This window comes from Mya arenaria, chromosome 11 (assembly GCF_026914265.1).
Source record: "Mya arenaria isolate MELC-2E11 chromosome 11, ASM2691426v1".
NCBI lineage: Eukaryota > Metazoa > Mollusca > Bivalvia > Myida > Myidae > Mya > Mya arenaria.
Genome location: NC_069132.1, coordinates 3,864,828 through 3,884,737, shown reverse-complemented (window position 1 = coordinate 3,884,737; position 19,910 = coordinate 3,864,828). Strand labels below are relative to the sequence as shown.

Sequence of the window (19,910 nt, the reverse complement as noted above, 5' to 3'; positions counted from 1 at the left end):
GAGTACAACCCGCCTGTTGTTGACTTCAATGTCTGGTAACCATAGAAACGGAGACTATTTTACCACGGAACCCCGGGTTCACATCTAAATTAGATATACAAATACAAAAAATATACTATATTTAACGAAACACTAAATTGTTTTCTATATTAAGAAGGGACATTTATTTGTAAAGCATCAACGTCCAGTGACTACAGGAATATTAGTACCAGTATATCTTCAGCTGCCTTCAAAGAGAAAACAAAAGTAAACTGAATGTTATCGTTATTTAAGGTTCAAAGTATTTTCCTTTTCTTTTTATCAAACTTATATCATTATTATGACTGTAGGGTACAAGGTAATTTGAACAAGACTGATTTATTATTATGATTATAGAATGATAACAACATTCGGCGGTAAAACATTTTCATTTAAAAGAACCTGTTGCATTTTCTACAATTAATGTGTGATCATGGACCAGCTACCAGAAAACAATATAATACGTTATTAAACGATACATGTGCCACGAGACCAATGTATTATACTATAAGAAAGTGATAAAATAACCACTTTATACTTTGTATGTAAATGAATATATAGAAGAAGAGAGAAAGAGTGTAACAGCTTGTAATGACAGGCGCACAATGATAAGAAAAAAAAAACATGTCTGGGAAAGTCATGAACTAGCTGACAAGGTGCGATCGAGGTCCTGGGAAAATTGGGCCAAGATGAAGATCAATTATTACCTAATTAATCGTAGTTCGCAACTCTAACGCTGTTTGACAGTTGCTAATTTTCTGCCAGTAAAGATCTAAGCTATTCTTGATTTATTTCACGTGAAATTGACAAGGTCACTGAACATAAACTAAGATGGTCGTCAAAGAATTCGCGTGGTAGAAATCATATTAAAGTTATTAGTAAGTTATATTTTAAGCATTTCAGTTTCTTGAATTTCCCCTTTAAAAACACTCACAATTCGGTTATTTTGGCATGATATTGTTTAATTTGCCGTATTACGGAAAATATCTTTTGGTAAACGATATAATTTCTGATATTTATGTTAAATACATATATAATTATAAGGCTAATTTGGCATGCACATACTTTCATCAGCCGCTTTCGTTTTCTGTCATTGACCCTTTCACTTTCTATTTGTATATTTTTGATTTGCATGTTCGTGTTATAATTCAGTATGCCGTGTACAGTGAAAGCCTAATGATAAAGATTCTGCAAGAAAAAAAATAATGGCCACTTTTAAATTTTTAATTGATACGACAGGAATTATATGAAACTGAAAACACCAGTATCATCGTGTATATTTAAACGCCCGGAATGACCACGGTAATACACCGCCGAATGCCCGGAATGGCCAAGGTTACACACCACTGAATGCCCGGAATGACCACGGTTACACACCGCCGAATTCCCGGAATGACCACGGTTACACACCGCCGAATGCCCGGAATGGCCACGGTTACACACCCCCGAATGCCCGGAATGGCCACGGTTACAAACCACCGAATTTCCGAATGGCCACGGTTACACACCGCCGAATGCCCAAATGGCTGCGGTTACCTTCGAAGACTCAGCGGATTTTTCAACCTTAAACATGGACTAATTATTTATGTTTAAACGTTGGTCATCTGGAAGAGAACCGTTTCTTAAAGGCTGCTTCTATGTCACGTAACTGTAAATGAAATTTGCTTTCGGGGTTACGGTGAAATTTATTTGATTTTAATAAAGCATACGACCATATAGAACGGTTTCATGATATTTTTGAGGAAAATGACAATTTCCATAAAATATTTAACTTATAATGACGGTAAAAAGGTAAAATATATCAAACATAAAATATTCAAATATAGCTGAGAGGGATTTTTATTTATGATAGTTGGTCCCTTGTAACATGGTGTATTAGTGTTATGTTGGATTGTGACCGGGTTTAGCTTTTCGCTTCATATCATACGATGAAACGTATACAAGACTAGTTAAATTCAGCATGTTTTCTTCCACGTGTCTCAAAGACATTAATGTATAATATAATAACTGTGAAATAAGAGAGATTTGGTTGGTAACTGAGGTAGTAAATATGCTGTCAAGAAAAAAAAATTGATACAATTTATACAAAACAATACAATATAAAATATTTATTTCAGATTTAAAATAACATAGCTTCGTTCAGTGAAGATAAAGGGAAAGTATACATGTATGTTTATACCTAATAATTGGAATAAAAGAACAGCTATATTCACTGTCCACAGGACCCAACACGACATTGACAAAATTCAATTGATACGAGAACACTATAATTAAGATATTATAGAATTGAATAAGTGTGCACGGTAGACTTACAAACTAACAAACACTTATATATGGCCTATTTGGAGACAATGCTTTAATTAAATGAGTGTATATTTTCAACCGTTTTCGGAAAATAAATTAAACACGTTCATCATCGACACATAATTCTAGAAATAGGTGCAGTAACTATTAGCGGTAATGGGTGCAGTATCGTTTACTAGTAACAGTCTTAGTTTACTGGTAATGTGTGTAGTAACGTGTACCAGTAATGGTCGTAGTTTACTGTTAATGGGTGCAGTAACTATTAGCGGTAATGGGTGCAGTAACGTTTATCTGTAATTGTCGCAGTTCACTGGTAATGGGTGCAGTAACATTTCGTAGTTTACTGGTAATTGGTGCAGTAGCTATTAGCGGTAATGGGTGCAGTAATGTTTACCAGTAATGGTCGTAGTTTACTGGTTATGGGTGCAGTAACTATTACCATTAATGGTTGCAGTTATGTTTACCAGTAATGGTCGTAGTTTACTGGATATGGGTAGAGTAACTATTACCGGTAATGGTTGCAGTAACGTTTACCAGTAACGGTCGTAGTTTACTGGATATGGCTCCAGTAACTATTACCGGTAATGGTTGCAGTTACGTTTACCAGTAATGGTCGTAGTTTACTGGTCATGGGTGCAGTAACTATTAGCTGGAGTTGGTGCAGTAACGTTTACCGGTACTGGTCTAAGTTTACTGGTTATGGGTGCAGTAACTATTACCGGTAATGGTTACAGTAGCGTTTACCAGTAATGGTCGTAGTTTACTGGTTATGGGTGCAGTAACTAGTAGCGGTAATGTGTGTAGTCTAATGGTAATTGGTGCCGTACTTTATACCAGTATTTGGTGCAGTGTAATGGTCCAATACATTACTAGTAACTATTACCAATATTGAGTGCAGTAACTTCAACCGGTAAAGAGTTTAGTAACTTTAACCGGTAAAGAGTTTAGTAACTTTAACCGGTAAAAAGTGCAGTACTTTTTACCGGTAATGAGCACAGCAACTATTACCGATAATGGGTGCAGTAACTGTTACCGAAAATAGGTGCAGTAACTATTACAGGTAGTTGATACAATTAATTGTACCGGTATTAGATGCATTAACTATTACCTGTTATGGGTGCAGTAAATTTAATGGGTAATGGGTGGAGTAACGTTTATCAGTAATGGTCGTAGTTTACTGGTTATGGGTGCAGTAACTTTTAGCGATAACGGGTGTCGTTTACTGGAAATGGGTGCCGTACTTAATGAACTTTTACCGGTAGTAATGGGTACAGTAACTATAACTGCTTTAAACGTTAAGACACGTTTTTAATATGGAAATACATGCTTAGTTCTTTATGATTGATGTCATGGGTTAAAACAGTCGAACAATTCCAGTTGACAAACCATTCAACAGTTGAATATGTAATAAAAATAAGGGTATACTGCAAAAGCAGATAATTGAAAAAAGTATGTTTGATGTAGTACCGGTCTACCAACACAACCGTCTATTTGAACTAGGTGACAGTAGTGTATGTGACAGGAACAGGCGCGGTCCATTAATCTACGGTATCAAACAATATAAAGTAATTGGACGGAGGCACCTGAGTATTCTGCGACATCATGAAGATCCCGACCAGATTCAACTGCAATGAATAAGTTATAAGGTGGGACTCCCATAAGAGAAACTTTATCAATCTCTCAAATCTAGTAACTTTTCTCTGAGCGTCCATCACGCCGCCAGACATTCGACCTATGTTACGTGAAATGGGCGGAACAGCGGCTGTGGAACAACAGCTTAAATTACAGATTAATACATAGTGTATATCGTACATATATTCGTACAAAATCAAGCACCATTTTCATCAAGTCTTTGTTATATTTTATTTAAAATCTATTGTAAAACGATTATATTCAAAATTGCACTCATAAAGTCCACAATCAAGAGAGTCGCTCTCAAAATGAATAGCAGGTCATATTGCTGACCATTTAAGGAATGAATTGCGGGGTTGATGTCATTATCGGGGTATGAACACAATTGGGTTGGTCAATGTGTGTGGAGTCCGAAAATACGAATCACAAGGTAATACGACAATGCATTTAGCATGGGAAATAAAACAAAAGAAGTCACAATTAATTAACATGATTTAAATCAAGAGACCAGCTGCCTAGGCAGTCTAAGCTCGCGAGGTCCCATCCAACATATCTTTGATTAAGACATTTTACAGCATGTTATATGACAGCATTCTTATATGCAAAATGAGCATTTGCAGTTTTCTCCGCTCCATGCCCGGACTAAACTCTTGAAATGATTAAAATTAGTTTCTTCCCTAAAATGTTGTGGAAGGGAGTTCCAGAGTTTAGGGGCACCGGAGCGGAAAGAATTGCACCCATATGTTGTAGTACTTACAGTTGGGATACACATAATGACATCAACCCCGCAATTCATTCCTTATATTTACACCACTAGTTCATTATTTCATTCAAGAATTGTTAAAAAAATACTTTATTTCATTTAAGAAAACCTTTCAGTAATCCGTTCTTACCCATTCTGTAAATAGAACGACCCGACTATAACCGGAAACTTTTTTTCAAATGACGTCACAATAACGCGGGAAAAGATCAACCACTTGAAATCACTTTAAAACGTAAAATTGAAACACTTCTGGTACCAATATATTTAAAATATAATAAACTAATACTTTTAAAAATGTTGATCTATATTTTACGGGACTTGCAGACACAATACAACCAATAACAAGATCAATAGCTTTCATGTATATTGTTATGCAATGAATTACGATCCGAACATATCCGAAGATGTTGCGTTCATCGATTGATGAACGCAATTGCCGAAAAGCAGTTCATTTAAGGAATGGAAGTTGAGGTGTAAATATTGCGATATGAACAATCGACCTCTGCATTGACTATGGACATTATAATGAAGTAGTGACGGAAGACAAATGTAAATAACCCTTTTGAAATTATTATGACAGTGGTAGATAATTATGAAACGGGACACAAAAATGTATCCCTTTCGCCGGATAACTTGATTTTTCAAGGGATATTTACAATGTAAGATACTAGTGAAAGATGTTACACAGACACCATGACTGTACGAAATCATGCATGTGTTGAATCTTTTCATCCAGCATTGTACCAAGTGTTTTAGATATAACACCTTAATGTTTAATACTCTCCAATCATTTAAGAACGTCAAAAGGTAGATAAAAATGAGATACCTTGGAATTATGCGGCGGCTGTGGTTAACCGCTGTCCCTCCCGACCCAGTAGGCTCCACATGTGCCTTGGAATATTAAAAGACGAAGGTGATAAACGCAATAGGAAATAAATGTATTTAATACCGTCAGAGAAATTCACTTTTAACTTGGAAGTGCTTTAGTGGAAATTAATCACCATAGCGAGATATCAGAAGGTGGATCGCAGGTAATGAATAGGAACCCGGGCCCCGGGGGAGGGGACAGAATGCGGCTCCTGTAATTGTTGCTTTTAGTCAAGATTGAATGCGATACCTTGTTCCTCAGTTCTGGCGCCGCTAAAGAGCCATTAATTCAAATGAAATATCTGTCATTTTCAGTAATTTTCTATTGTTTGCTATTGTTTTCGCCTCGCTTCTCATGCACTAGAACATCACAAACCGGCTAACACGTGTCTATGGTCTGACGTGACAAGTCGAGGTCTTTTAGTTATAACACGTAACAAATAATACTTACCACGGTTAGCAGATATTTTCGTAACAATGGGCTTCGAAATAAAACATGACTGGTTAATTTTCTGACTTAAGTGCAAACCATCAGCATTTAATTCATGAGAATTAAAGGGTCTTCTAGTCGTCTTGTTCTGGCCCCAATTTCACGAAACATCTTAAGTCCCTTATAACAGAATTACTGAGCTAAGCTCACTTGTTTTGGTTTCGTATAATTTGTTTAATATTTATATTTTTTAGAATCTATTGCACTTTGAAAGGAAAATGATAAACACAATGATAAAACTATTTTTTTTTAATAAGTAAAATCACGATCCAGTAATAATCAAGACTTAATAGAATAAGCTAGTAAATCTTGTTACGCTTACGAACTTTCGAGAAATTATGGCCGTATGCCACGCGCGTATTCTTCATTATGTATTCGAACAATAATTAAATATTAGAAAGTAGGGTAATAAAACCGTGTGAATATTTCAAGTATTACGTCTTCCGTTACCCCCATGAAGCACGGAGATGTTCCACTCATTATGATGCGATTGTTCCCCATTACCGTACCACAGATCATTTAACAATCTTTAGAAGCCATTTATTTTCCGGATAAATAATTGCTTAATGAAATATTAAATAGCACTGTAGTTGGTGTCTTCAATGATATCAGGGAGTCTATTGTGACTTTATAAACCGTTTATTGATCTAAAGTGCCCAGAAGACGAAAGATTCCTCATCACTCACCAGACGACAATACCTAAGCACGCGCCCGGCACGTCCTAGAATTCCCTGCTTGCCGCAAGATGGAGCCAGAGGCACGTTGTCATGGCGACTAATAAAGGCACGGGTGCACAGAAAATATTGTCACTCCAGGTAATCTGGAAAAGAAATATTTAATGTGTCATGTGAAGTGAAGAAATTAATTATCTGCCAGAATACTAAGGTATAATTGATTAAAAGCAGTCAGATCAAGAATAAGAGACGCGCTGGAAACTATAGCTCCGTGCGGACAAAAGGTTATTTTCAGAAATTGTATAAGTCAATATATTTAATATATCAGTTAGCTTTTATATTCAGAGGTTAAAAGTATACAAAAAACTTGCTATGTTGAAAAAGTATCCATATTATTCGTAAGTTAAAAAAAGTCTTGTAGATGAACGCGGCACAGCACTGCAACAAAAAAATATCACCGGTCCTGACATTTGCAGCAGACGGAGTGTCGCCTGCCTGTCGTTTCCAAGGCAATCAACTTCTCCACTTTCTGGCGTCTCGGACCGCCGCTAGATTTTCTCAATTTCCTCATTCTCCATTTACGAAGCTTAATTAATAATTACTTAATATGAAATTATGCAGCAATCTTGATAAGTGAAACATTTATAACTTGCCTTCTTCAATTATTAATACACAAATTCTGTCAAATTACGGAGTATTATATGCAATTAAGGCATATTGAAAGAGCGCGAGTACTTGCTGGCAAGATAAATCATAATTTCGCTACTTTCCCAGGAGAAAGATGCCTGTCCCAAGTGAGTGGCATTTCAGAACGTCAGATAATTACGAGAAGTGTTTTCTCGACCTTTTAATACCAGGGAAATAACATCTTTTATGGACAACGAACGAATTGATAAGCACTACAGCCATGGGTCGCCCTCGTGGAGACATAGCATAGATCAAACATCATTGGCCAGAACTGTTGACATGAATAGGCAAGTGCAACTATACTTATATACTTTGAAAATTGGTCGTTATCAGGGAAATATTCCAAAACTGGCACCTTTCGTGTTTCATTTTTCAGACTTAAAAGTTTTCCATTTTGTATCAATGTCTTCTCTTTCTTCGCGGAGAGGAACGACACAAAATGACAAAAGGGTTGTCCGCATCTCGTAAAGAATGACAAATTACAATGATCCAATGACAAATTAACCATTATAGTCTGATTAAGATGTTATTAGAGCTACTTGAGGGTGTAAGAAACTATTGATTATGTCTTAGAAACCTAATTGATTTGATGAGAAGAGCGATATGGTGGAGAAGAGCGATATGGTGGCGATTGGCCGTAAGACTTATGACTTAAGAAGGCGGCTATCAGAGATCTCCGCTATCTCTGGAGGAGCTTCAAGCATTGTCAAGACACTGGCACGACAAGTGGAGAAAAAGGTAACAATGATAGGTTATCTTTGATAAAACAGATGTCAAGGCTTTGCAGTAAGAAGTACATTCTCGTACACCAAAGTGACATGTGATGCTATGCGTACCACAGTTAGATTTATCATTACTTAACCTCTGCAGAATCAAAATGTAAGTTGTAGTGTTGATCGTAACTTTGAGCTCCGATCACTTAGTCTAGGACTTCAATTCAATAGGGGCTTGACGTGTTTAAAATCAGAATAAACTTTACCTGCGAAAGTTCGTGATAACCATCTCATATCATCTAGATTTCACCCCCACATTTTTTCAAATTCGTAAGATGTACTTTTATCACAAATGCTGCCGACAGTGAAACATGTCTATATAGAAAAATAAATAACACAGTTATAAATTGTAACCTTAAAACCTACAATAACAGGCACACATTACGATTAGCAATTATACTGATAAACAAATCAACACCTTCCTACACAAATGTTGCTATATGATGTTCATGACATCATAAGACGATATATTATCTAAAAGTGTTCTCTTGGTCGATAAACAAACTATTTACAGATAAACAAAAACAAGGGTTAGAAAATTATAACAAGGAAGGGTAAAAGAAAATCCTTCGCCCGAAAAACAAAATAAATGTCCACCAAAGGGACTGACTCGAAGAACTCGTAGCCAGAGTTATGGAACTTGCGATAGATGTACATTTTGTCAAAGAGAACAAGAGTACCAAGTTTCATGACAATGTTCTAAACATTTATTTGCAATGGCCAAAATAAACATTACAGAGACGAAGAAAACAACGACTTCCTCGCCGTTGGTGACGACAACGACGACACCAACAAATATATGGATATACCTCGGCTATTTTCTCTAAAATAGAAAAAAAACTTTGATTAGGTACGCATTAATGACTACGTTTGTCATATACACCTGGCCATGTTTTGCATGTCTTTAAAATATCAAATTAACAGTCATCTATCTGTCCGTCCCCAGAGGGAACTCGCGGTCGAGCAGATTGTCGTCGTGTTTCTAAATGGGCGCCTGACGTGAATGTACGTATACAATAAAACATTGAACATCATAGAAAATACATGTATGCTATCATTAATACAATGAAAAATACAGGGACAAGCCTAGTAGTCGAAAATTCAAAAATAAGCCCACATAACAGTCTGAGAAAGCCACTGGAATCATAATTAAAAAGAACAGGTAACTTTTAGTATTCAAAATGTCAGTTTTCTGTATGGCAGACTTCAAAGCACAATGATTAAATCATTTTGTAGATCTATTGTAAGTCCTTATGTCATTATGCAAACACGAAATTATTAATATCTTAGATATGTCTATCGTAAAGATAGCCTTGCACTCAATTTTGATAATTCAAGTGATCAAGTGTATAAAAAGTATGATATTATAAATGTATGGTGTAATTAGGCGTAAAAATAACTGAATTTTGATCGAATTACCAGTTTCAGTGCTGCAACATTGTTCCACCGTTTGATGACAATATGAGAAATTCTTGGAAAAGATAGAATTTTCCGGTAATATTTCCATCACGTAGAAGATTTTCTTCTTAAGGCTAGATGAAATCTAATATCACTACTAATTGCTGACTGCACGATTCCATATTATCAGAGATGGATTTATTGCTTTAAGATGAAAGGCGACCGTTTAACAAATAAAATATAATAGGTAGTTTCCTCAGAAGCTATGTTTCCTTGAGCGTAATGACCTATGAGAATTGTTTCCTTATTTGAAGATATCGTTCCTTCTTTCCAATTGTTTCCAATTAATTATTCTGTTCTGGAGAAAAAGCAATGAAAGACGAGAAAGCATCCTTATCTCCATTGCAGACAGACAAAATAATTCCAGGCCATTGAAATACTGCTTTCCTGTTTATTGTGTATACCATTGTTATATACATTTACCTTTGACGCGATACGAGTTTTTTCATTTACAGGAATTGTTGAATTAAAAGTAAGTGTTATAGCGCATTTGGTTTAAACAACATTTCTTTCAACATTACATTTTCAAGTTAATGACACAAGATATATAATGTTCGAGAACAATTATTGTTATAATACATAACAGTAGAGAAGTTATAAATTCACGAAACAAAATGATCAAGATAGAATAAAAAAAAGCTTTCTAAAGCTTATACAATGTCCCGCTTATTACATATTAATTGAAGGGCCAAATTAGCATTGAAATGTTCCATTTATGAACACGTGCACTGTTTTGCAAACAGTTAAGTGTGAGCGTCGGATTGGGTTGCACCATCTGGACTACTCGGGGTACCCCTTAACAAAATATACAAATGTATATAAATGTATGTTCATCAACTTGAGACGATAAGTCCTCAGGCTGATTTGTTGCCATGTAAGACAGGTCGTTGGACTGGGTGACTTGAGTTGCTGTTATTAAAATACCAACTATAATCAAACATATCTGTGTATAGTAACAGAAAACATTTCAAAGAAACTCATTATCGGTAAAGGAATCATCATCTATCCATGTTTTCTTCTGGATTCAGCGATGCGGTTCGCACCGGAAGACACTTGGTCGCCATAACAATCAGAACTGTCACGTGACTCATGTCATTCGTTCCCAAGTCGGCCGTCTTCGTGGCGAATTCAATAAAGAGTTTTGCTGTAATCATCTAGAAGCTTTTGTAGAGATAATTCTGTCCTTATAAACAAATCTCCACTGGTTGTCGAGAAATAATTTCCAATTAACGGCACCATTCAAGGTGCGCCATGCTATTTCTTCTTTCCGCTTCCAACTTACACATGACATCACGATATCTCGAGGCCCGGCGGGGATTTACCTGGTGGTGCTTTAACGCCGCTGTATCTTGGAAAATATCATTTGTATTCCTCGAATGAAATTGAAAACAACAAGTGTTGACGTTTCTGATGACATCCTGCAGTTGAGTTTAGCCATTGTGCATTTTGTAACAAGTTCTGAGACTCAAAAGGTCACTGGAATGAGAAGTCTCGGGTCAAAATAGTTTCGGTAGTCACCGTGAAAAGGGGGAACTGGTCTGCCTCAATAAGCTTGCTTACAGCATGTCAGCTTCTAAGTGTTTATGTTTCAAATGGTTGCAAGCCCTTAAAGATGGGCCTCACATTGTCACTATCTCTTAACTATCTTGTGAAAATCTCTTGTTAAGTAACTTCCCCGCGAAGACAACTTCAATTATGAATAATAGACAGGTAAAACTGGGTTTACAAGGTGGAAGCACCAATCTGAGAATTTATCTGTCGTTTCTAATGCAGTTTTCTTGTCCTTTTCTGGAACAATGCTTTAAACGAGCAATTTCCTGAAGATAAAGAAAGCGCCGTGAAGGTCAATACAGATTCAGAGAAAGTGGGAATCTCTCCGTGACTTTATTCCGATTATAGGGGTATAATCGGAGGTTGAGGAATAATGCGTGGAATAAGACAGTACAAACGAACGTGATACTAGGTGTGCATTCATAGTTGGCAACGGTATTATGCGACCATTTTGAAATAATGATCCATGAGTTAAAACCGTCTTAACAGAACACTTATTTGTATTAAAATGCCTTACAGCCTGGTCATTTTGGTCAAGTACGCACACTGGTGATGAGAATACATCCCGCACACAGCCTTCATACGGGAGGATATTTTATTGAATACCCATGAACACTTATGACTTTGTAAAAAAACTCCAATCAAACCCTTCCAACGGCATGCATCACTAGGCTTCATATAAATGATATTCACTAACATGTATGTGAAGAGTTATCCAGTGTTTTTAGATGAAGCGCGCTCAACAATCTCTATGTACACTTTAATCTAAAAAGGGCCATTACTCCGGGGAAAATACTCCAACAGAACGTTATGCACCACTAGGCTTGATATACCGGTAAATTGCTCCTGTGAAATTCCATCCAGATCTGGGACGAAGCCTACACAAGAACCTCTTTTTACATTTAATTGTAAACCCTGGCGATGGCGGGTACCACGAGGCTTGATATAAAACACTCATGTGAAGACGCTTCCAGATCTGACCAGGTTTTTTTTTTAAGTCAAATAGTGAACGTCTGGATTGGACGAAATTAAACTGAACAATGATCGGGTTAACACACAACCGACTATGGGTGACTGTGCATAAGAAATTGTTCCCATAATTATAAAATTTTAGGCTAATATGTGGTTCCCACCTTACTAACCAACTTTGTTGTGGGTGGGAAATAACACCATTTAAAATCCATACACTGGAAATTCCAGCAGACATTTCATTGGACCCAGATATATGTAACTATAGACAGTATAAACGTGAAGGTATTTAAAATTGCATACATATCACAAAACCCGGTGGACGGGGGGGGGGTGAATACCCCTGGAATTCCGACCCATACCCTGGTCCCTCGCCGAGGGATCCATATAAAAAAAATGGATTATTTTTGGGGCAAATGTAAATTTTCTCGAATACAAAGAATATCTAAACAAATTATTATCTCTAGTTGCAATTTATTGCACTTAATCAGAAAATCAACTAACATAACAAACTACTAACACTCATCGTCATCAAATACAATAGTATTTACAGAATGACATGAAAAGAAGTGAAAAAATGCAAAAAAAGTTGTGCTAAAACAACTTGCATTTAGATATCTAGTAATTCTAGAATTTGAAAACAACTGCAACACTTAGTTGGAAATGGATTTAAAACTTTGATAGAACAGCGGGTTTATCTCCGATTTACAGCTGACACCAAAAATAAAACTTTCAATTTTAAGTCACCATTAAAAAAAATGTGACCAACAATAAAACAAAAACTTTATCCAAATGTAAGAGAGAGCTTTTAAGCAAAGACATTAATTGATGTAGATAAGAGAAAACAATACAATAATGGATAGGCAGGCAGGTTACACCAGGCAACAGCTTAAAGTGTCTCTCCCGTCTCTCCCTATTTTAAACTTCTTTTTCCTCCAGACAAGTGAGAAATATTTTATTACGCGATAAACGATTGCCAGTCATGAAATGCGACAATTATTAAAATACTCTTTGGGGCCGAGCCTTTCCTTCAGAAAAGTGAACAAATCACATGCTACGTTGGAAAAAGAAATACATTAAGTTGGCTTAAAAAGGTACCCATAATTTTCACTATGTAGATTTGGCATTTGAAAAGGTTGAAACTTACTGGTATTATGAAAGAGGAGATATTTTTTTATTAATATGTACTTTATAATCAAGTAAACATTAATTAAATATCTCTTCTAATAAATAAAAGTTAAAATATTCACTTAAAGAAAATAAAATTTAAAAAAAATAAAGACAGGCAACATGTTAAGATATGGAGTATTTAGTGTTTTCTTTAACAAAAAAATAGCTAGATCATTGCATAATTCCTTAAAATAAGACAGAAACAAGGATATCACTGGAAGCGACAGATGCTCCCCAAACACCCATTCTCTATGAAAAGGCAGAATTTTAATTAGTGCTGGTAGAAGGTAAATGGTTGCAGCATTATTATACACAAGTTGGAAAAAATCATACCTTGGAAAGATATGGGCAGGTTTGAGAAATAATTTTCAAGAAATAAAAAAGTAAAATTCAAGAAATGTAATTAAAGAGCAGCAAATGAAATTCACAAATGTCCAAGGTATGGCCAGGACAAACTCCAATTTTCAAAAACTATCGGATAAGGGGAGTTTCAGGGGAACTAAAAATGCAAGGCAGGATTATGGATCTTGAATAATGCACTTCATCTTAATATTTCTATCAATCTATATTTGAAGTTTCATTTCAATCCATTCAATGTTTTTTCAAGATATGGCCTGGACAAGCTCAAATGATTAAAAAAATGGTTATGGGGCAATAACCTCTATAAATATGCATAATAGGATTCTGGTTTTTGAGTACTGCACTTCCTCTCTCTGCCATCAATCCATATACCATGTTTTATTTCAATCCCATCAGTAGTTTTGAAGGTATTCTGAAGGACAAGGGTGAGGAAGCACCATTTATAAAAAAGGGTAAGGTGAGAAAACTTAATAAATATGCATGATTGGATTATGGTTCTTGTACACTGCAATTCCTCTTATTGCAGTCTATCTATATATCAAGTTATTTTTTAATCCCATCAGATCTTTTGAAGTCATTGCCCAGACAAGCACCAATTATGAAAAATGTTGAAGGGGACATTATTTAATAAAAAACATGATAGGATTATGGTTCTTGTGAACTGCACTTCATCTCATTGCCATCCATCTGTATTTCAATCAAATTATTAGTTTTGAAATTATGGCCCTGAAAAACACCAATTATGAAAAGATGGTAAAGGGGAGATAACTTAATAAATATGCATAATAGGATTATGGTTCTTGTGCACTCTCATTGTCATATTTCTATATACCAAGTTTCATTTTTATCCAATCAATAGTTTAAAAGATATTCTCTTGAGAAGGCTGTGACGACCTGATGAAAGTACAGCCGGATGGATGGACGGACAAAGCAGTGACTATATGCTCTCCCTTCTGGGAGCATCAAAACAAAAGAAATATAATTTTGGAATAAAATAAAATAAACATATTCATACAAACACAGATTCCTTTGAGTTGAGCTTTCTTTCAAACAGACCTCCTATTCCATCATCAAGCGAACAAGTACTTTCACATCATAGAATAATATGAAAACAATAGCAGTGCCACACATACAACACCCCAAACACACTTGCATTGCTACATTGTATTTCACAACCATTCCGGTGGTCAACTACATGGACATAATGCCCCTTGGTCAGGGTTCTGTACTTTGATCCCATCAGCAATGAACATGACAATGTATGAACCAGAGGCAAACTATACATGGGACAATATTAAACAAACATCTTAGATTAACATAAAGGGTGTTTGTGACTAAAATAACAGTTTTAAAATTGGAAAAATATTTTTCAAACTACTGAGTACAGTAATAATTCTAAAAACTCATGTTTAAGTAAAAAGTACATTCTAAGTGTTTCATATGACTGCACAAATGATGGGAATATGTTCTAAGTAACTAAAAATGTGGCCATCAATGAGTATGTATGACAATTTCTTAACATCAAGGATATGTGAAGCGATTGTAACAAACTAAATTAAAAGATTTACTTGAAAAATCAAATAAACATATCCTAATCTGACTAATAACACTTCTTGTTTCAAATTCTTTTTTTGGACTACTCAGATAAATCAAACCCAAAAATAGATCATACCATAAGCTTGTCATATGGCCCCATTATGTTTAAAACATGTTTGACTCTTGAGCATTTTCATAACTCTACAAAAAAACTGGCTCTTTCATGGGTAAACAGTGGTGTAAAATATAACAAAATCTTTAACATAAATACAAGCACTTTTATATTTACAATGGTTTCTCGAGTGACAGTTTCCTTTTTTTCTTGTTGATATAAAGTTGAAACAGCCAGTAATGAGGGCAATGACAGTATTAAAATAAATCCAATAGCTATTTCACATAATCAATGACTCACCTAGTGTACACAAAAAAGCACATGGAATTTATTTGTCTGTTTGCATGCAGTTTACTTTGCCATTAAAAAATATTACAATCCCTTTACAAAAGGAACAGTTAAATCATGGCATCAAAAACAGGAATCGTCTATCCGTCTATGCCTTGGGGTTGGTATTGGGGGTCAGATGGTCCTAGTTTACTGGTCATCTTGGAGCTAGGTATGGTAGAGCTTCAGGCAACAGTTGATGAATGTGTTCATATATCGCTCCCACACGATCCCCAGGCTCGGCAGCGTCCTGAATGGAAATGGAATATCATCTCTCAACACAATGCCATCTTGTTCAATAATTTACACAAGTAATAATCTTCCTGCATTTAATTACATGGCATTTCATCCAGTTTATTCCTTCTAATAGATTGATGTCTTCAATGCAAAAACATTATGTAAAATTTGGATTAATCATTCATGATACAAGGACTTTCAATAACACTATCAAGTAAACACAACTGGGTGTAACAATTGGTATATTATCATATTTCTATTGAATAATTCAGGGTTGTACTTGCATTTCAGATGTTAATTAAACTCACTTTATACAGAACAGTTTCATTCTTCACTTTAAAACCGAAACAAATGAAAATAGCAATATATGAGTCGTAAATTAAAACTAACGATGAAATGTACCAAAGCTAGACAAAAACTTTATTGCCCTTTAATGATAAATGACCTTCATATTGCATGCATCATAAGGTGTTATGACATCATTGTTTAATTCATTGCTGCACTCTGATTGGACAAGAGTGAATATCTGAATATCAAATATCTACAGATTTTAAACAAACGTAAAATTTACAGAGCATTTGTTTCATAAATGCTTAAAACAAAAAAGTGTTTGTTTATGATATGTTTTTTAAATGATTTAAATTGAAAGCTATCAAAATAAATAGAGAAAAATGCAAATAATAAATAAAGAATTGATGGTGATACGTGCAACTTTAAGACTATTCAATTTACTTGATACAATCAATACTGAATACAAGCCTTTCAGCACTTCCAGTAGGAAAAACATGAGCTTCTTTCTTGACAACAAAGTAGGAAATGGTAGAGCTTTAAATGACAGAAAGTCATCCAATAAGTCTGGAGATCTACCCTCAGGCCAGTAATGGCTTTCCAGAATGATTAGCATCATCTTGCGTGTTTCTACACACGTGGTTGCCAATGTCTCTCCTCCAACTCAGCTGTTCAAGTGGCATTACTGAACAATTATATAAGCAAGAGTTACAGCCCTTACTATACATAAACACAATAGCTATATATGATAAAGTTTACCTGAAGACAGAGAGTCTGACACCTGCATCTTTGTACATCTGCAGGAATGTCTTCATGTCTTCATACGTCCAGCCTGTGTTCATGAATGGTTCTATTACCTGTGGACAAAATACAGGCAGAGTTTACAAGAGTTCATAAACGGTTCTATTACCTGTGGACAAAATACAGGGGACAAAATACAGGCATAGTTATCATGAAACAGCATAGCTAGTTTTATGTGATTTCTAAGTTTTATAACATTTCTTTTTATCATTTTTGTAATGTCAAAACCTTCAAATATTTGTACAAGGGCAATGACACCACGTCTATGGCAATACATTGAGAGGCACCAAATGTAATTTGAAACAATGAACGTACATCACATAAGAAGGGACAACCTACCTCTTCAATGACAACACATGTGAAGGGACAACCTACCTCTTCAATGACAACACATACGAAGGGACAACCTATCTCTTCAATGACAACACATGCGAAGGGACAACCTACCTCTTCAATGACAACACATGTGAAATTACAACCTATCTCTTCAATGACAACACATGTGAAATGACAACCTATCTCTTCAATGACAACACATGTGAAATGACAACCTACCTCTTCAATGACAACACATGTGAAATGACAACCTACCTCTTCAATGACAACACATGCGAAGGGACAACTTATCTCTTCAATGACAACACATGTGAAATGACAACCTACCTCTTCAATGACAACACATGTGAAATGACAGCATACCTCTTCAATGACAACACATGCGAAGGGACAACCTATCTCTTTAATGACAACACATGTGAAATGACAACCTACCTCTTCAATGACAACACATGCAAGGGACATTCTATCTCTTCAATGACAACACATGCGAAGGGACAACCTACCTCTTCAATGACAACACATGTGAAATGACAACCTACCTCTTCAATGACAACACATACGAAGGGACAACCTACATCTTCAATGACAACACAAGTGAAATGACAACCTATCTCTTCAATGACAACACATGTGAAGTGACAACCTATCTCTTCTATGACAACACATGTGAAATGACAACCTACCTCTTCAATGACAACACATGCGAAGGGACAACCTATCTCTTCAATGACAACACATGCCAAGGGACAACCTATCTCTTCAATGACAACACATGCGAAGGGACAACCTATCTCTTCAATGACAACACATGTGAAGGGACAACCTACCTCTTCAATGACAACACATGTGAAATGACAACCTACCTCTTCAATGACAACACATGCGAAGGGACAACCTACCTCTTCAATGACAACACATGTGAAATGACAACCTATCTCTTCAATGACAACACATGTGAAATGACAACCTATCTCTTCAATGACAACACATGTGAAATGACAACCTACCTCTTCAATGACAACACATGCGAAGGGACAACCTATCTCTTCAATGACAACACATGTGAAATGACAACCTATCTCTTCAATGACAACACATGTGAAATGACAACATATCTCTTCAATGACATCACATGTGAAGGGACAACCTACCTCTTCAATGACAACACATGTGAAATGACAACCTACCTCTTCAATGACAACACATGTGAAATGACAACCTACCTCTTCAATGACAACACATGCGAAGGGACAACCTACATCTTCAATGACAACACATGTGAAATGACAACCTATCTCTTCAATGACAACACATGTGAAGTGACAACCTATCTCTTCTATGACAACACATGTGAAATGACAACCTACCTCTTCAATGACAACACATGCGAAGGGACAACCTATCTCTTCAATGACAACACATGTGAAATGACAACCTATCTCTTCAATGACAACACATGCGAAGGGACAACCTATCTCTTCAATGACAACACATGCGAAGGGACAACCTACCTCTTCAATGACAACACATGCGAAGGGACAACCTACCTCTTCAATAACAACACATGTGAAGGGACAACCTACCTCTTCAATGACAACACATGCGAAGGGACAACCTACCTCTTCAATGACAACACATGCGAAGGGACAACCTACCTCTTCAATGACAACACATGCGAAGGGACAACCTACCTCTTCAATGACAACACATGTGAAATGACAACCTATCTCTTCAATGACAACACATGTGAAATGACAACCTATCTCTTCAATGACAACACATGTGAAATGACAACCTATCTCTTCAATGACAACACATGTGAAATGACAACCTACCTCTTCAATGACAACACATGTGAAATGACAACCTACCTCTTCAATGACAACACATGTGAAATGACAACCTACCTCTTCAATGACAACACATGCGAAGGGACAACCTACATCTTCAATGACAACACATGTGAAATGACAACCTACATCTTCAATGACAACACATGTGAAGTGACAACCTATCTCTTCTATGACAACACATGTGAAATGACAACCTACCTCTTCAATGACAACACATGCGAAGGGACAACCTATCTCTTCAATGACAACACATGCGAAGGGACAACCTATCTCTTCAATGACAACACATGCGAAGGGACAACCTATCTCTTCAATGACAACACATGTGAAGGGACAACCTATCGCTTCAATGACAACACATGTGAAATGACAACCTACCCTTCAATGACAACACATGTGAAGGGACAACCTACCTCTTCAATGACAACACATATGAAATGACAACCTACCTCTTCAATGACAACACATGCGAAGGGACAACCTACCTCTTCAATGACAACACATGTGAAATGACAACCTATCTCTTCAATGACAACACATGCGAAGGAACAACCTATCTCTTCAATGACAACACATGTGAAATGACAACATATCTCTTCAATGACATCACATGTGAAGGGACAACCTACCTCTTCAATGACAACACATGTGAAATGACAACCTACCTCTTCAATGACAACACATGTGAAATGACAACCTAC

The 19,910-nt window shown here is 36.1% G+C and overlaps 1 protein-coding gene across 2 annotated transcripts in view; it reads right to left on the bottom strand.

Moving 5' to 3' along the window:
- Positions 1–12,646: 12,646 nt before the first annotated feature.
- LOC128209193 (acidic fibroblast growth factor intracellular-binding protein-like) overlaps positions 12,647–19,910 on the bottom strand; it is a 30,193-nt gene continuing 22,929 nt past the window's right edge. For both annotated transcript variants that reach the window (XM_052913117.1, XM_052913118.1), the window contains 2 exons: positions 16,976–17,073; positions 12,647–15,941 (listed from right to left, as the gene is read on the bottom strand). In XM_052913117.1, coding sequence (XP_052769077.1) covers positions 15,860–15,941; positions 16,976–17,073 — 180 coding nt within the window. In that variant the 3' untranslated portion in view covers positions 12,647–15,859. The remainder of the gene's footprint in view (positions 15,942–16,975; positions 17,074–19,910) is intronic.